The sequence below is a fragment of the Schistocerca serialis genome, chromosome 1 (assembly GCF_023864345.2).
Source record: "Schistocerca serialis cubense isolate TAMUIC-IGC-003099 chromosome 1, iqSchSeri2.2, whole genome shotgun sequence".
Lineage (NCBI taxonomy): Eukaryota > Metazoa > Arthropoda > Insecta > Orthoptera > Acrididae > Schistocerca > Schistocerca serialis.
Window position 1 is genome coordinate 917,457,402 of NC_064638.1, and position 12,442 is coordinate 917,469,843.

The window sequence follows — 12,442 nt, forward strand, 5'->3', positions numbered from 1 at the left end:
CAATTGATGTCTCCTGATTTATGATATTTTTAAATAAGGAAGTTACTGCACTGCACCCTGTAAAACAGTTGATTCTTCAATGTGCAGGCAGCCAGTGTACACTGGAGCGAAAACTGTAGTCCTCACACAGTGAATGCTGATCCAGTGCCGCCCACAGCCCCAGTGGCAGTGGCACTGTCAGAGTCAGCACATCAGAAGCAATGTTGTCACAATCACATTGTCCGGCAATGTTAGCATGTGACCCAATCTGTGATGCTCAAGGAAGACAGCATCTTCTGAGAGAAGGTAACAAGGGCTCCTATGACTGTCACAGACTGCATGCAGGGAAGACATCCATGAGCTCAGTTCAGAGCACATGAAGCCATGCAGAAAAGTGCCATGGCCTCCTGTTACGAGAGAGAGAGAAAGAGAGAGAGAGAGAGAGAGACTGGCAGCATCAGTGTTTGCCGAAAGGTGAGCAGCAGCAGTTGCTCTCACACACAACAGTGGATGATGATCTGGCAGTAAGCCCTGCTGATTAGGATGCCAGAGTGCCTGCTGGATAATAGCAGTCACAGGATCACATTAGTCTTGACTCAACAGTTTGTACTTCAGCTCACAAACAGGACTGGTTGCACCATAGGAGATCGAAGCTGACTAGACAAGTAGAAGGTCACTGACATAGGCCTTCCCTCTTGGCTGGACTGCTGCACCATAATTGGACTCCACAAAAACAGTGGTAATAATTACACAAGTCGAACTTGTGTGCTCTGCTAGAGTGAAGCAGCAGTGATATCATTTGTTCTGGTTTTACCATTTGGTCATCTTCCATGGTTGCTTCAGGATTTCACAACTATTCCTGTCAGACATTCTTTTCTCCTGTGTCAGTAACTGAACAATTACTCTTGTGTCTGATTTAAACTTTCTTGCTGCAATTTGTGCCATCACCATTATGGTAGCCATCACTCTTGAGTGCTCAAACCATTCAGGGCGTTGCAGTAGCTTCTGTGTGTACTGCTATTCTATTAGTGTTTCTCTCTCGCTGACTCTCTTCCTGGCCATTGATGTATCTTGCTGTGCCTCTGGCATTGCCAGGAAATAACTTTGAAATTTTTCTGGCTGTGCCAAGTATACTATTCTGCTGTGCAACATTCCCTGCAGCCTTTAAGATGTCTGTCTTGAGTTTCTCTGAGATTCCTCAAAAACAATCTTGACAAATATGCTCAGAATACTTGTACCATACAGTTTGACCATGTGGTTCCTCAGTTAAGGTTTTAACTGGAAATATTACTTTCTTAAACTCATTCCAGGAAATTCAAATTCTTACAAGGACACAGTTTGTCTAAATTACTTTTTACACACCAATACAGTCCTTTTTTTTCTCATAACTGTACTATAATTCACAATCTCATGTACTTTTCCTATTTATTTATTTTGTGTTCCATAGATCCAGGAAGTGAGTAAATTGCAAGGACACAGAATATATCAAATTGTACATAGTTCAATAATAACTTACATAAATACAATAAAGGATACAATGTAAATAAGATATCAAATAAAGAGCATATATCCAATTTACAGAATATGTTATACTATAGAACAATCAGTAATACCTACAGGAAACAAAGAGAAGCTAAATAATACAAAACATAAATAAATGAATACCAAATGCCAAATTAATGTATCTCTATGATAGTGTTCAAAATAAAATTAATTAAAAGTATTCCCAAAAAAACTGTTAAGTTTAGTGGTGCTATTCATTTTCTTACATAAATTCACTGACCATGTAAAAGGATTCCTCCATTAGGTGCTCTTTCAGAATTTGTTTGAATTTCAGCAAGTGGCTATGAAAAATTTTTATATGTGGTGAGAGTGCATTGTTGTGACCAGGCAACACGGCTTTCATCTGTCACACAACTGCGGGTTCTTTGATTGCTCAGTGAGGTGGAACATCAAACTAGAACACATGAGATATTAGTTTACTATATTACACACGTGAATAAAATATTTACTTACCTATGATGCACTTTTTGGCACAGGACTAGTGGATAATTTACAACTGTCATGAGCTAGCAAAGCATCACTTGAAGCACTAATTATCAAACTGTTCCTTGAGGTGCAATGCCCAACATTTAAATGAACAACTCCATCAGATGCTGTAACTATTATATTGGTCCTATACTGTGATACTGACTCTTTCAGATGAAGTCATGCAGTGGGGAGAGCTCTTGCTAGCCTGACACCATATTGACCTTAACATAAGAACTGATAGGGGAAGCATGGTCTCCAGGAGCACCTCCCATATGTCATTGCAAATTACAGTGAGTTCTCACTAATGTGTGTGGTATCAATTCTCATTGCCTACTTTGATGTGGCTTTGCGATCTCTGGATGATACCACGTGCATTAAACAGCTTGGAGAACTAGGCTCCTTTTTGAACCAAATTGTTGTTGTTGTGGTCCTCAGTCCAGAGACTGGTTTGATGCAGCTCTCCATACTGCTTTATCCTGTGCAAGCTTCTCCATCTCCCAGTACCTACTGCAACCTACATCCTTCTGAATCTGCTTAATGTATTCATCTCTTGGTCTTCCTCTACGATTTTTACCCTCCACACTGCCCTCCAGTACTAAATTGGTGATCCCTTAGTGCCTCAGGACATGTCCTACCAACCGACCCCTTCTTCTAGTCAAGTTGTGCCACAAATTTCTCTTCTGCCCAATTCTGGTCAGTACCTCCTCATTAGTTATGTGATCTACCCATCTAATCTTCAGCAGTTTTCTGTAGCAGCACATTTTGAAAGCTTCTATTCTCTTCTTGTCTAAACTATTTATTGTCCGTGTTTCACTTTCATACATGGCTACACTCCATACAAAAACTTTCAGAAACGACTTCCTGACACTTAAATCTATACTCAATGTTAACAAACTTCTCTTCTTCAGAAATGCTTTCCTTGCCATTGCCAGTCTACATTTTATATCCTCCCTACTTCGACCATCATCAGTTATTTTGCTTCCTAAATAGCAAAACCAATTCACTACTTTAAGTCTCTAATTTCCTAATCTAATTCCCTCAGCATCACCCAATTTAATTCGACTACTTTCCACTATCCTCATTTTGCTTTTGTTGATGTTCATCTTATATCCTCCTTTCAAGACACTGTCCATTCCGTTCAACTGCTACATCTACATCTACATTTATACTCTGCAAGCCACCCAACGGTGTATGGTGGAGGGCACTTTACGTGCCTCTGTCATTACCTCCTTTTCCTGTTCCAGTCACGTATGGTTCACGGGAAGAACGACTGCGAAAGCTTCCGTGCGTGCTCGAATCTCTCTAATTTTACATTTGTGATCTCCTCGGGAGGTATAAGTAGGGGGAAGCAATATATTCGATATCTCATCCAGAAACGCACCCACTTGAAACCTGGGCAGCAAGCTACACCTCTCTTGCAGAGTCTGCCACTGGAGTTTGCTAAACATCTCCGTAATGCTATCACACTTACCAAATAACCCTGTGACGAAACGCACCACTCTTCCTTGGATCTTCTCTATCTCCTCCATCAACCTGATCTGGTACGGATACCACACTGATGAGCAATACTCAAGTATAGGTCGAACGAGTGTTTTGTAGGTCACCTCCTTTGTTGATGGACTACATTTTCTAAGGACTCTCCCAATGAATCTCAACCTGTTACCCGCCTTACCAACAATTAATTTTATATGATCATTTCACTTCAAATCATTCCGCATGCGTACTCCCAGATATTTTACAGAAGTAACTGCTACCAGTGTTTGTTCCACTATCATATAATCATACAATAAAGGATCCTTCTTTTAACATTGTAAAAAGCTTTCTCTAAGTCTAAATATGCTAGAAACGTAGGTTTGCCTTTCCTTAATCTGTCTTCTAAGATAAGTTGTAGGGTCAGTATTGCCTCACATGCTCTTCCAGGTCCTTTGCTGTCTCTGACAGAATTACAATATCATCGGCGAACCTCTAACTTTTTATTTCTTCTCTGTGGATTTTAATTCCTACTCCGAATTTTTCTTTTGTTTCCTTTACTGCTTGCTCAATATACAGATTGAATAGCATCGGGAATAAGCTACAACCATGTCTCACTCCCTTCCCAACCACTGCTTCCCTCTCATACCTCTTGACTCTTATAACTGCCAACTGGTTTCTGTACAAATTGTAAAGAACACCTCTCTCCTTGTACTGTACCCCTGCCTGCCACCTTAAGAATTTGGAAGAGAGTACTCCAGTCAACATTGTAAAAAGCTTTCTCTAAGTCTACATATGCTAGAAACATAGGTTTGCCTTTCCTTAATCTGTCTTCTAAGATAAGTTGTAGGGTCAGCATTGCCTCACATATTCCAGCATCTCTATGGAATCCAAACTGATATTCCCCGAGGTCAGCTTCTACCAGTTTTTCTGTTTGTCTGTAAAGAATTCGTGTTAGTATTTTACAGCCGTGACTTATTAGACTGATAGTTCGGTAATTTTCGCATCTGTCAACACCTCCTTTCTTTGGGGTTGGAATTATTATTAGTCTTCTTGAAGTCTGAGGGTATTTCACCTGTCTCATACATCTTGCTCACCAGATGGTAGAGTTTTGTCAGGGCTGGCTCTCCCAAGGCTATCAGTAGTTCTAATGGAATGTTGTCTACTGCCGGGACATATTTTCGACTTAGGTCTTTCAGTGCTCTGTCAAACTCTTCACGCAGTATCATATCTCCCATTTCATCTTCATCTACATCCTCTTCCATTTGCATAATATTGTCCTTAAGTACATCGCCCTTGTATAGATCCTCTATATACTCCTTCCACCTTTCTGTTTTCCCTTATTTGCCTTGAACTGGGTTTCCAACTGAGCTCTTGATATTCTTACAAGTGGTTCTCTTTTCTCCAATGGTCTCTTTAATTTTCCTGTAGGCAGTATCTATCTTACCCCTAGTGAGATAAGCCTCTACATCCTTACATTTGTCCTCTTGCCATCCCTGCTTAGCCATTTTGCACTTCTTGTCAATCTCATTTTTGAGACGTTTGTATTCCTTTTTGCCTGCTTCATTTACTGCATTTTTATATTTTCTCCTTTCATCAATTAAATTCAATATATCTTCTGTTACCCAAAGATTTCTACCAGCCCTCATCTTTTTACCTACTTGATCCTCTGCTACCTTCACTATTTCATCTCCCAAAGCTACTCATTCTTCTTCTACTGTATTTCTTTCCCCATTCTTGTGAATCGATCTGTAATGCTCTGCCTGAAACTCTCTACAACCTCTGGTTCTGTCAGTTTAGTCAGGTCCCACCTCCTTAAATTCTTACCTTGTTGCAGTTTCTTCAGTTTTAGTCTACAGTTCGTAACCAATAGATTGTGGTCAAGGTCTACATCTCCCCCAGGAAATGCCTTACAATTTAAAACCTGGTTCATAAATCTCTGTCTTACCATTATATAATCTATCTGAAACCTTTCAGTATCTCCAGGGCTCTTCCATGTATACAACCTTCTTTCATGGTTCTTGAACCAAGTGTTAGCTATGATTACATTATGCTGTGCAAAATTCTATCAGGCAGCTTCCTCTTTCGTTCCTTACCCTCATTCCATATTCACCTGCTACAGTACCTTCTCTTCCTTTTCCTACCATCAAATTCCAGTCACCCATGACTATTAAATTTTCATCTCCTCTCATTATCTGAATAATTTCTTTTATCTCATTGCATCAACCTCTTCGTCATCTGCAGAGCTAGTTGGCAAATAAACTTGTACTACTGTGGTAGACGTGGGCTTCGTATCTATCTTGGCCACAATAATATGTTCACTATGCTGTTTGTAGTAGCTTACCCGCATTCTTATTTTTTTATTCATTATTAAACCTACTCCTGCATTACCCCTATTTGATTTTGTATTCATAACCCTGTATTCACCTGACCAGGAGTCTTGTTCCTCGTGCCACTGAACTTCACTAATTCCCACTATATCTAACTCTAACTTATCCATTTCCCTTTTTAAATTTTCTAATCTACCTACCCGATTAAAGGATCTGACATTCCACTCTCTGATCCATAGAAAGCCAGTTTTCTTTCTCCTGATAACAATATTTTCCTGAGTAGTACCCGCCTGGATATCCGAATGGGCTCTATTTTACCTCTGGAATATTTTACCCAAGAGGACGCCATCATCATTTAAGCATACAGTAAAGCTGCATGACCTTGGGAAAAATTACAGCTGTAGTTTCCCCCTGCTTTCAGCCATTCGCACTACCAGCACAGCAAGGCCGTTTTGCTTAGTGTTATAAGGCCAGATCACTCAATCATCCAGACTGTTGCCCCTGCAACTACTGAAAAGGCTGCTGCTCCTCTTCAGGAACCACACATTTGTCTGGCCTCTCAACGGATACCCCTCCATTGTGGTTGCACCTATGGTACGGCTATCTGTATTGCTGAGGCACGCAAGCCTCCCCACCAACGGCAGGGTCCATGTTTCATTGAGGGGGGGGGGGTTAACCAGATCAAGACTTCTAAATTCAATGTGCAGACTGTTTTTGGTTCTTGAGGTGTAGTTATGATATTCACTGTTTTGTTTGAATAGAGTAAATATATACCACGAGTAAGTGGCAAGGATCACCGTCTTTTGAAACAAGTACCTCCAAGAGTGTCTGTGATGGACACCACTCATTATTCTGATAGCAATGAATGTTGTTGTTTTTTTTTTTTTTTTTTTTTTTTTTTTTTTTTTTTTTTTTTTTTTTTTTTCCCAAGAGGTTGGTTCCTCCAGAATATAATAGCATACAACATTAAGGAATGAAAGTAACCAAAGAAGGAAGTCTTAGTGGTATCTGTTTCAGCAATTGAAGGGATAAACTGCAGTGCAAATTTTACTGAGCCAAGTCTTTTAAAGACATGAATAATGCATGTTGACCAATTATATTTGCTGTCTATATATTCATCCAGGAATTTTGTATTCTCAGATTTTTGTATTATTTTATTTCTACACTTTATGTTAATTTCTCCAAGATTTCCTTGTGGTGTTTACCTCATGTAATGGGATTTATCTTAATTGACTGAGAGACCATTTGAAGAAAAACAGTTTAAAATTGCAATGAAAACTTTATCTCCAGTTTTTTCAAGATTGTTATCTGAAAATTTATCAATGAGAATTGAAGTACCATCTAAAAAAGTATGTGTTTACTCTTTGTATCAGAACAAAGAGGAAGTCATTAATGAAAATAAGAAACAGTGACAGATCTAAAACACAGTCTTCTGGCACATTGCAGATTAAGGTGCCCCACACAAATGAGGCAGTTCCTCTGGATCAGCCATTCAGCATTACATTCTGCTCTTGGTCCTTTATATATGACTGAAGCCGCAAACAAACAGTATCACCTAAACCATAATACTCCACCGTTTTGTTACTGAACAAGTAATTCGTTACTCTATTTCTGTCATAACCATTCTAACTCCTATTAATAAACCATTCTGGTGGTATGTGGTACACATGTTTGTCTTTCGTACATGATAGGTGCAGGCAACACAAACTATAACCATGAGTTGTGGCACTTACATGTGAGTACAGTTTGGCATTCCTCCTCACGATATCGTTTTTCTGCTCTGCAGTGATTTGTCCCTTGTGTGATGCTATGAATTTGTCTATGGAGCATAGGATGTCTGGTTTTAAGGTCTCATTTAGGAAGGTTAGGTTCTGGGTTTGCAACACATCTAGTGGCTTCTCCAGCCAATACAACATTGGTTGTGTCAGATTGAGACAGTCGTTCTAGTGACCTTACCTGGGAGACAATGTTGTTCCCACTATATCACTAGTCATACCATTGATTAGCATACCGCTACCTCATAATTCCATACTTGTCATACCTCTCGTCTTCTCTTTCTCATAACAATTTATGATCATGATTTCCAGAGTGAATACTGAGAAAATCCAGTACACACCCACTTTCTGAAAATAAGGGTGTGGAAACTATACTTTCCTCAGACATTCAGGTGCTTCTGTCTTACCTCGAAACAGTTGTACTTCACATGCCTGGACACTAGTCTGAATCTTTCTAGTTGGGCAGACAATAAGACTTTACCTTTGCCAACCTGCAACTCCTCCTTTGACATTATCATGTAAGTTTCTTTTTACTCTGACACCAACAGTACTTCTTGTGTTTTTACCTGCATCCCTGTTCCCATAGCTTTTCACTTCATGGGATAAGGATGTACCATAAAGTATTGATTGGGTGCATTCACACTAACCATTGAAAGTCAGACCAGCATGAGTAATCCAACCCCACCTGCCTTAATTTCAACCATTTACATGTGGTAGAATAGTAAAAAAGTTGTCCCCATATATTCCTGACATTATAAGTCTGGGGATGATGTGCAATATATGATAACTGAAGAAAATGTCACAAGCAAAGATCACTAAAAAAGCATATTACTGGATGATGTGATTCAACAGAACTACACTGTCATTATTGGATCTTACACTTTAAAATTTTTTACAATGTATTGCCCATCAGCATTGCAAGTTACTTCACACTACATATGCAATGCCCACCAACATGAAGATCACTAGATATTGGCATGTAAAGTATAAAAGTATTATGTACAAACATAACTATATTGCACTGATTACAAGTGTTCATGTTCACCACCAACTGGAAACTGACAGAGAAGTCTCTGTTAGTTACCAGCTTGTGGTGAACAAGAACGCTTGTAATTGGTACAATATCTGTATGTAGTACTTTTTGACAATATTATGACAAGGATAGACTGCTACCACCATATAGTGGAGATGTTAAGTCACAGACACAACAAAAAGGCTTCTAAACAAGTAAGCTTTTGATCAAAAGGACTTCTTCTGAATTAGACACACACACACACACACACACGCACAAGCATGCGCACCCACACATTCACACAAATGCAACTCATGCACACACGTGACCACCACTGTCTCGGCAGTCAGAGAGAGTGGTCGTGTGTGTGAGTTGCATTTGCAATTTGCATAGAATGTGTGTGTGTGTATGAGTATGTTGTCTAATTCAGAAGCAGGTCTTTTGGCAGAAAGCTTACTTGTTTAGCATTCTTCTTTTTTTTTTTTTTTTTTTTTTTTTTACTCAACTTCTCCGAATACGGTGAATAGCAATATACCATTTTCATAATATTGTCATTATTCCATCTCAGATTGTCCATAATACTTTTATATTTCACATGCTGATGTGTAATGATCTTTGTGGCAGTGGGAGGTGCATATGAAATGTGAAGTGATTTGAAATGCTGATGGGCAGTACATTGTAAAAATTTTTAAAGCATAAGATCTGATAATGACATTATAATTTTGTCGAATCCCATCATCAAATAATATGCTTTTATAGTGAAGTTTTCTTCAGTTGTCATATGCTGCATATCACTGCCAGACTGACAATGTCAGGAATATATGGAGAAAAGTTTTTTACTATTCTACCATATGTCACCGGTTGGAATTAGTACAGATGGGGTGAGATAACATGTGATGGTGATGGACAATACCATGTAAAATTTTAAAGGATAATATCCAATAATGACAGCAGAGATGTTTCAAAACCAATCATCCAGTATAACAATGGTTTAGCTATCTTGGGTCTTGAAGCTTTCTTTAGTTATCAAATGTTTGTCTGTTTGTTCTATTAGGTGCTGTAGTTCTGCTGTTGGGCTCTGTTATACTTTCAATAGTCTCACTAAAAACCAGTGATAACAACATGAGACTTAATTGCCTATGTATTGCATGAATACTGTTTCTTACAATGTGGCTACTGTAATTGTTGTATCACGTAGACTGTCTGCTAAAAGTGCAAGAATCTTGTTACAACTATTCTCCCCACAACCACATTTAATTCGTTTTATATTATATCCAAGTTGTATTCTTTACATGCCCTGCCAATTTCTCATACTACCCTAGTGTTATTCAGTACATTGTGTTCCAGATTCATCAGCTGTCATCATCTCCACAGTTTCCCTATTTGCATCCACTACTATTTTTACTTGTCCTAGTGTGTTGTTCAACTGATGAATATCCTCATTGTCTGATATGTCAAATACTGTGCTTAACAGTTAACTGCCTGCATCCAACCATCCTCGTTTGCTATGTATCAGTGTCTGTGGTGCCATTCTACTACCTGCTGTAGCTGTTCCCTCACGCTTCTCATAAGAAAATTATAGTCCCTGATATTCCCCTTGCCCTTTTGTCAACAGAATTATCTATGCTCACTAGAACCAAACAATCGCCACTATTACCCGTGCACATTCTACATTGAGATATACAAAACAGTGTGTCTTATGTAGCTTGTCACTGCATTCCAATGGCTTTACAATACATAATACATGACCACAGTCTTTCTGCCAACGCCAGACTGTGAACAGCAGCCCATAATTGCAAACTGGGTTGTGGGAGTAAGGAGGAAGTTGGGGTGGGAAGGGTGAGGGATAGCACGATAGGGATGGGGGATGGTAAAGTGCTGCTTCTGGGAGCATACAGGGACAAGATGTAGAGGGGAGAGGGTAGGTCAGCTAGGTGCAGTCGGGAGTTTAGACACAGGGCACGAGGGGGGGGAGGGGGGAGGGGGGGTCGGTAGAGGTTAAGTAAGAAGACTATGGGTACGTTGGTAGAATAGAGGGCTGTGCAGTGCTGGAATGGGAAAAGGAAAAGGGAAGGGGGTAGATGGATAAAAGACAATGACTAATGGAGGTTGAGGACAGGAGGGTTATGGTAACATAGGATATACTGTAGGGAGAGTTACCACCCATGCAATGCAGAAAAGTTGGTGTTGGTGGGAAGGGTTTGTGAGGAACTGCTTTCTGATAAAAATGTTGGTGACATCTAATCAAATGTTATCAACATTTTGTTGTGATACAAATATTGGCCACTAGAGAGGTGTAATGTTCTAAACTTAAAGTCTTGTAAAAATATGGAAGGTTTCACTAATAATGTATGGATAGAATATAATCAGTGATACCATATGTATATCTCTGACTCATTATTCACGGAGGTTCAGATCTGAACACATAAAATAAGTGAGGTTAGATTCAAGGTAATATACTGGAAAGTTGTGATTTGCCTGTGAAATACACTGTGTAAATACATTCATATATTGTGTACTGGAATCCTGCTGATGTGCATATTATCTGGAACTGGTTGGACATACAGGGAATGCCAACATATATGAAGTAGAGCAGTACAATTGACTTGTTTTGCTTTAATGGAGTGTAACATAAATGACGATCTAGGTGATGCTAGAAGTACAACATCTAATGTCCTATGAATATCTACTTACAAAATATAACAATGGATTTTTTGCGACATATTCTGTGAATATTCTGTCACAGACATAGTTACTCTGTGCATAAATGGAATAACACAAATACCTTAATGTTTGTACATTGGAAATTATCCACTGCCATGCAGCTTTCAATGATTTATAAAATATACTTATATATTTAAAGGATAGTAATTGCTAGTTTCAGTTTGCATCCTGATATCATCACAACTTTGTACTGCATTTTTCACACTATGTCTTTCATAGAATAACTCTATCTTACACCTTAAGGCCAAAATGTTCAAGTGTTGTATAAGCCATTATATCACATAATATGAATAAACTGTAACTACAGTTTAATGTCAACTTTCTTTGTCAAACAGGATTGGGCAATAGATCCAGTTCTTATATTCTATCCTGTTATTGAGCCTGATCTTCATGATAAATCAGAACGTTTTCTTCACTGGAGAATTGATGAACTCATGTTGTCTGGCCACTTCAGCCATGTCCCATTTCTGACTGGTTACACAAAAGATGAATTTTCATGGAGAGCTTTGTGTAAGTATTTGGAGAGCTTTAAAATTATTTAATAATTTCATTGTATCACATATTGTAGAGAACTGCTTAATCATATATACCTTATTGTTCAAAATATGGAAACTATAAATGTGCATTTGCTTTTCTTTGGATCATGTTATTCTTACATAGAAACAAAGAAATAATCAATCTCAAATATTAGAGCATATAAAACAGTTTTTTTCTTGACGTAGAGGAACATAAATTCAAATCCTGAGCTAGAATGTTCAACAGGTTCTTTATGAGCCCAGTTAATGTTTCTTCTAAATCTTGAATGAAAATTGGAAACACTCTACTGAGTAAAAATGACAAATAACTATAAAATTTAATGCACCAACCCATGTCCTGATACCTTCATATTGTAATAGTTCTAAGTGAAACTGTGCCTACCCCAGTCATATATATATTCCATGTACTATCTAGTTCATGATTAGTGGTTGAAGTGTATTGCACCAAGAATCTCACTATTCTATGCCATACACCAAGATGCTTGTTATATAAAATTGATGAAGTCTGTTAATTATTTATTTATTAAGTTATCAACCATCTGACTTGATTAAAGACATTCTCCAACTCTTCCAGTCTCTTTATAA

The 12,442-nt window shown here is 38.5% G+C and overlaps 1 protein-coding gene across 1 annotated transcript in view; it reads left to right on the forward strand.

Moving 5' to 3' along the window:
- LOC126412224 (esterase E4-like) overlaps positions 1-12,442 on the forward strand; it is a 237,478-nt gene that overhangs the window by 141,484 nt on the left and 83,552 nt on the right. The window contains exon 7 of the mRNA XM_050081716.1: positions 11,657-11,831. Within this exon, the coding sequence (XP_049937673.1) occupies positions 11,657-11,831 (175 nt within the window). The remainder of the gene's footprint in view (positions 1-11,656; positions 11,832-12,442) is intronic.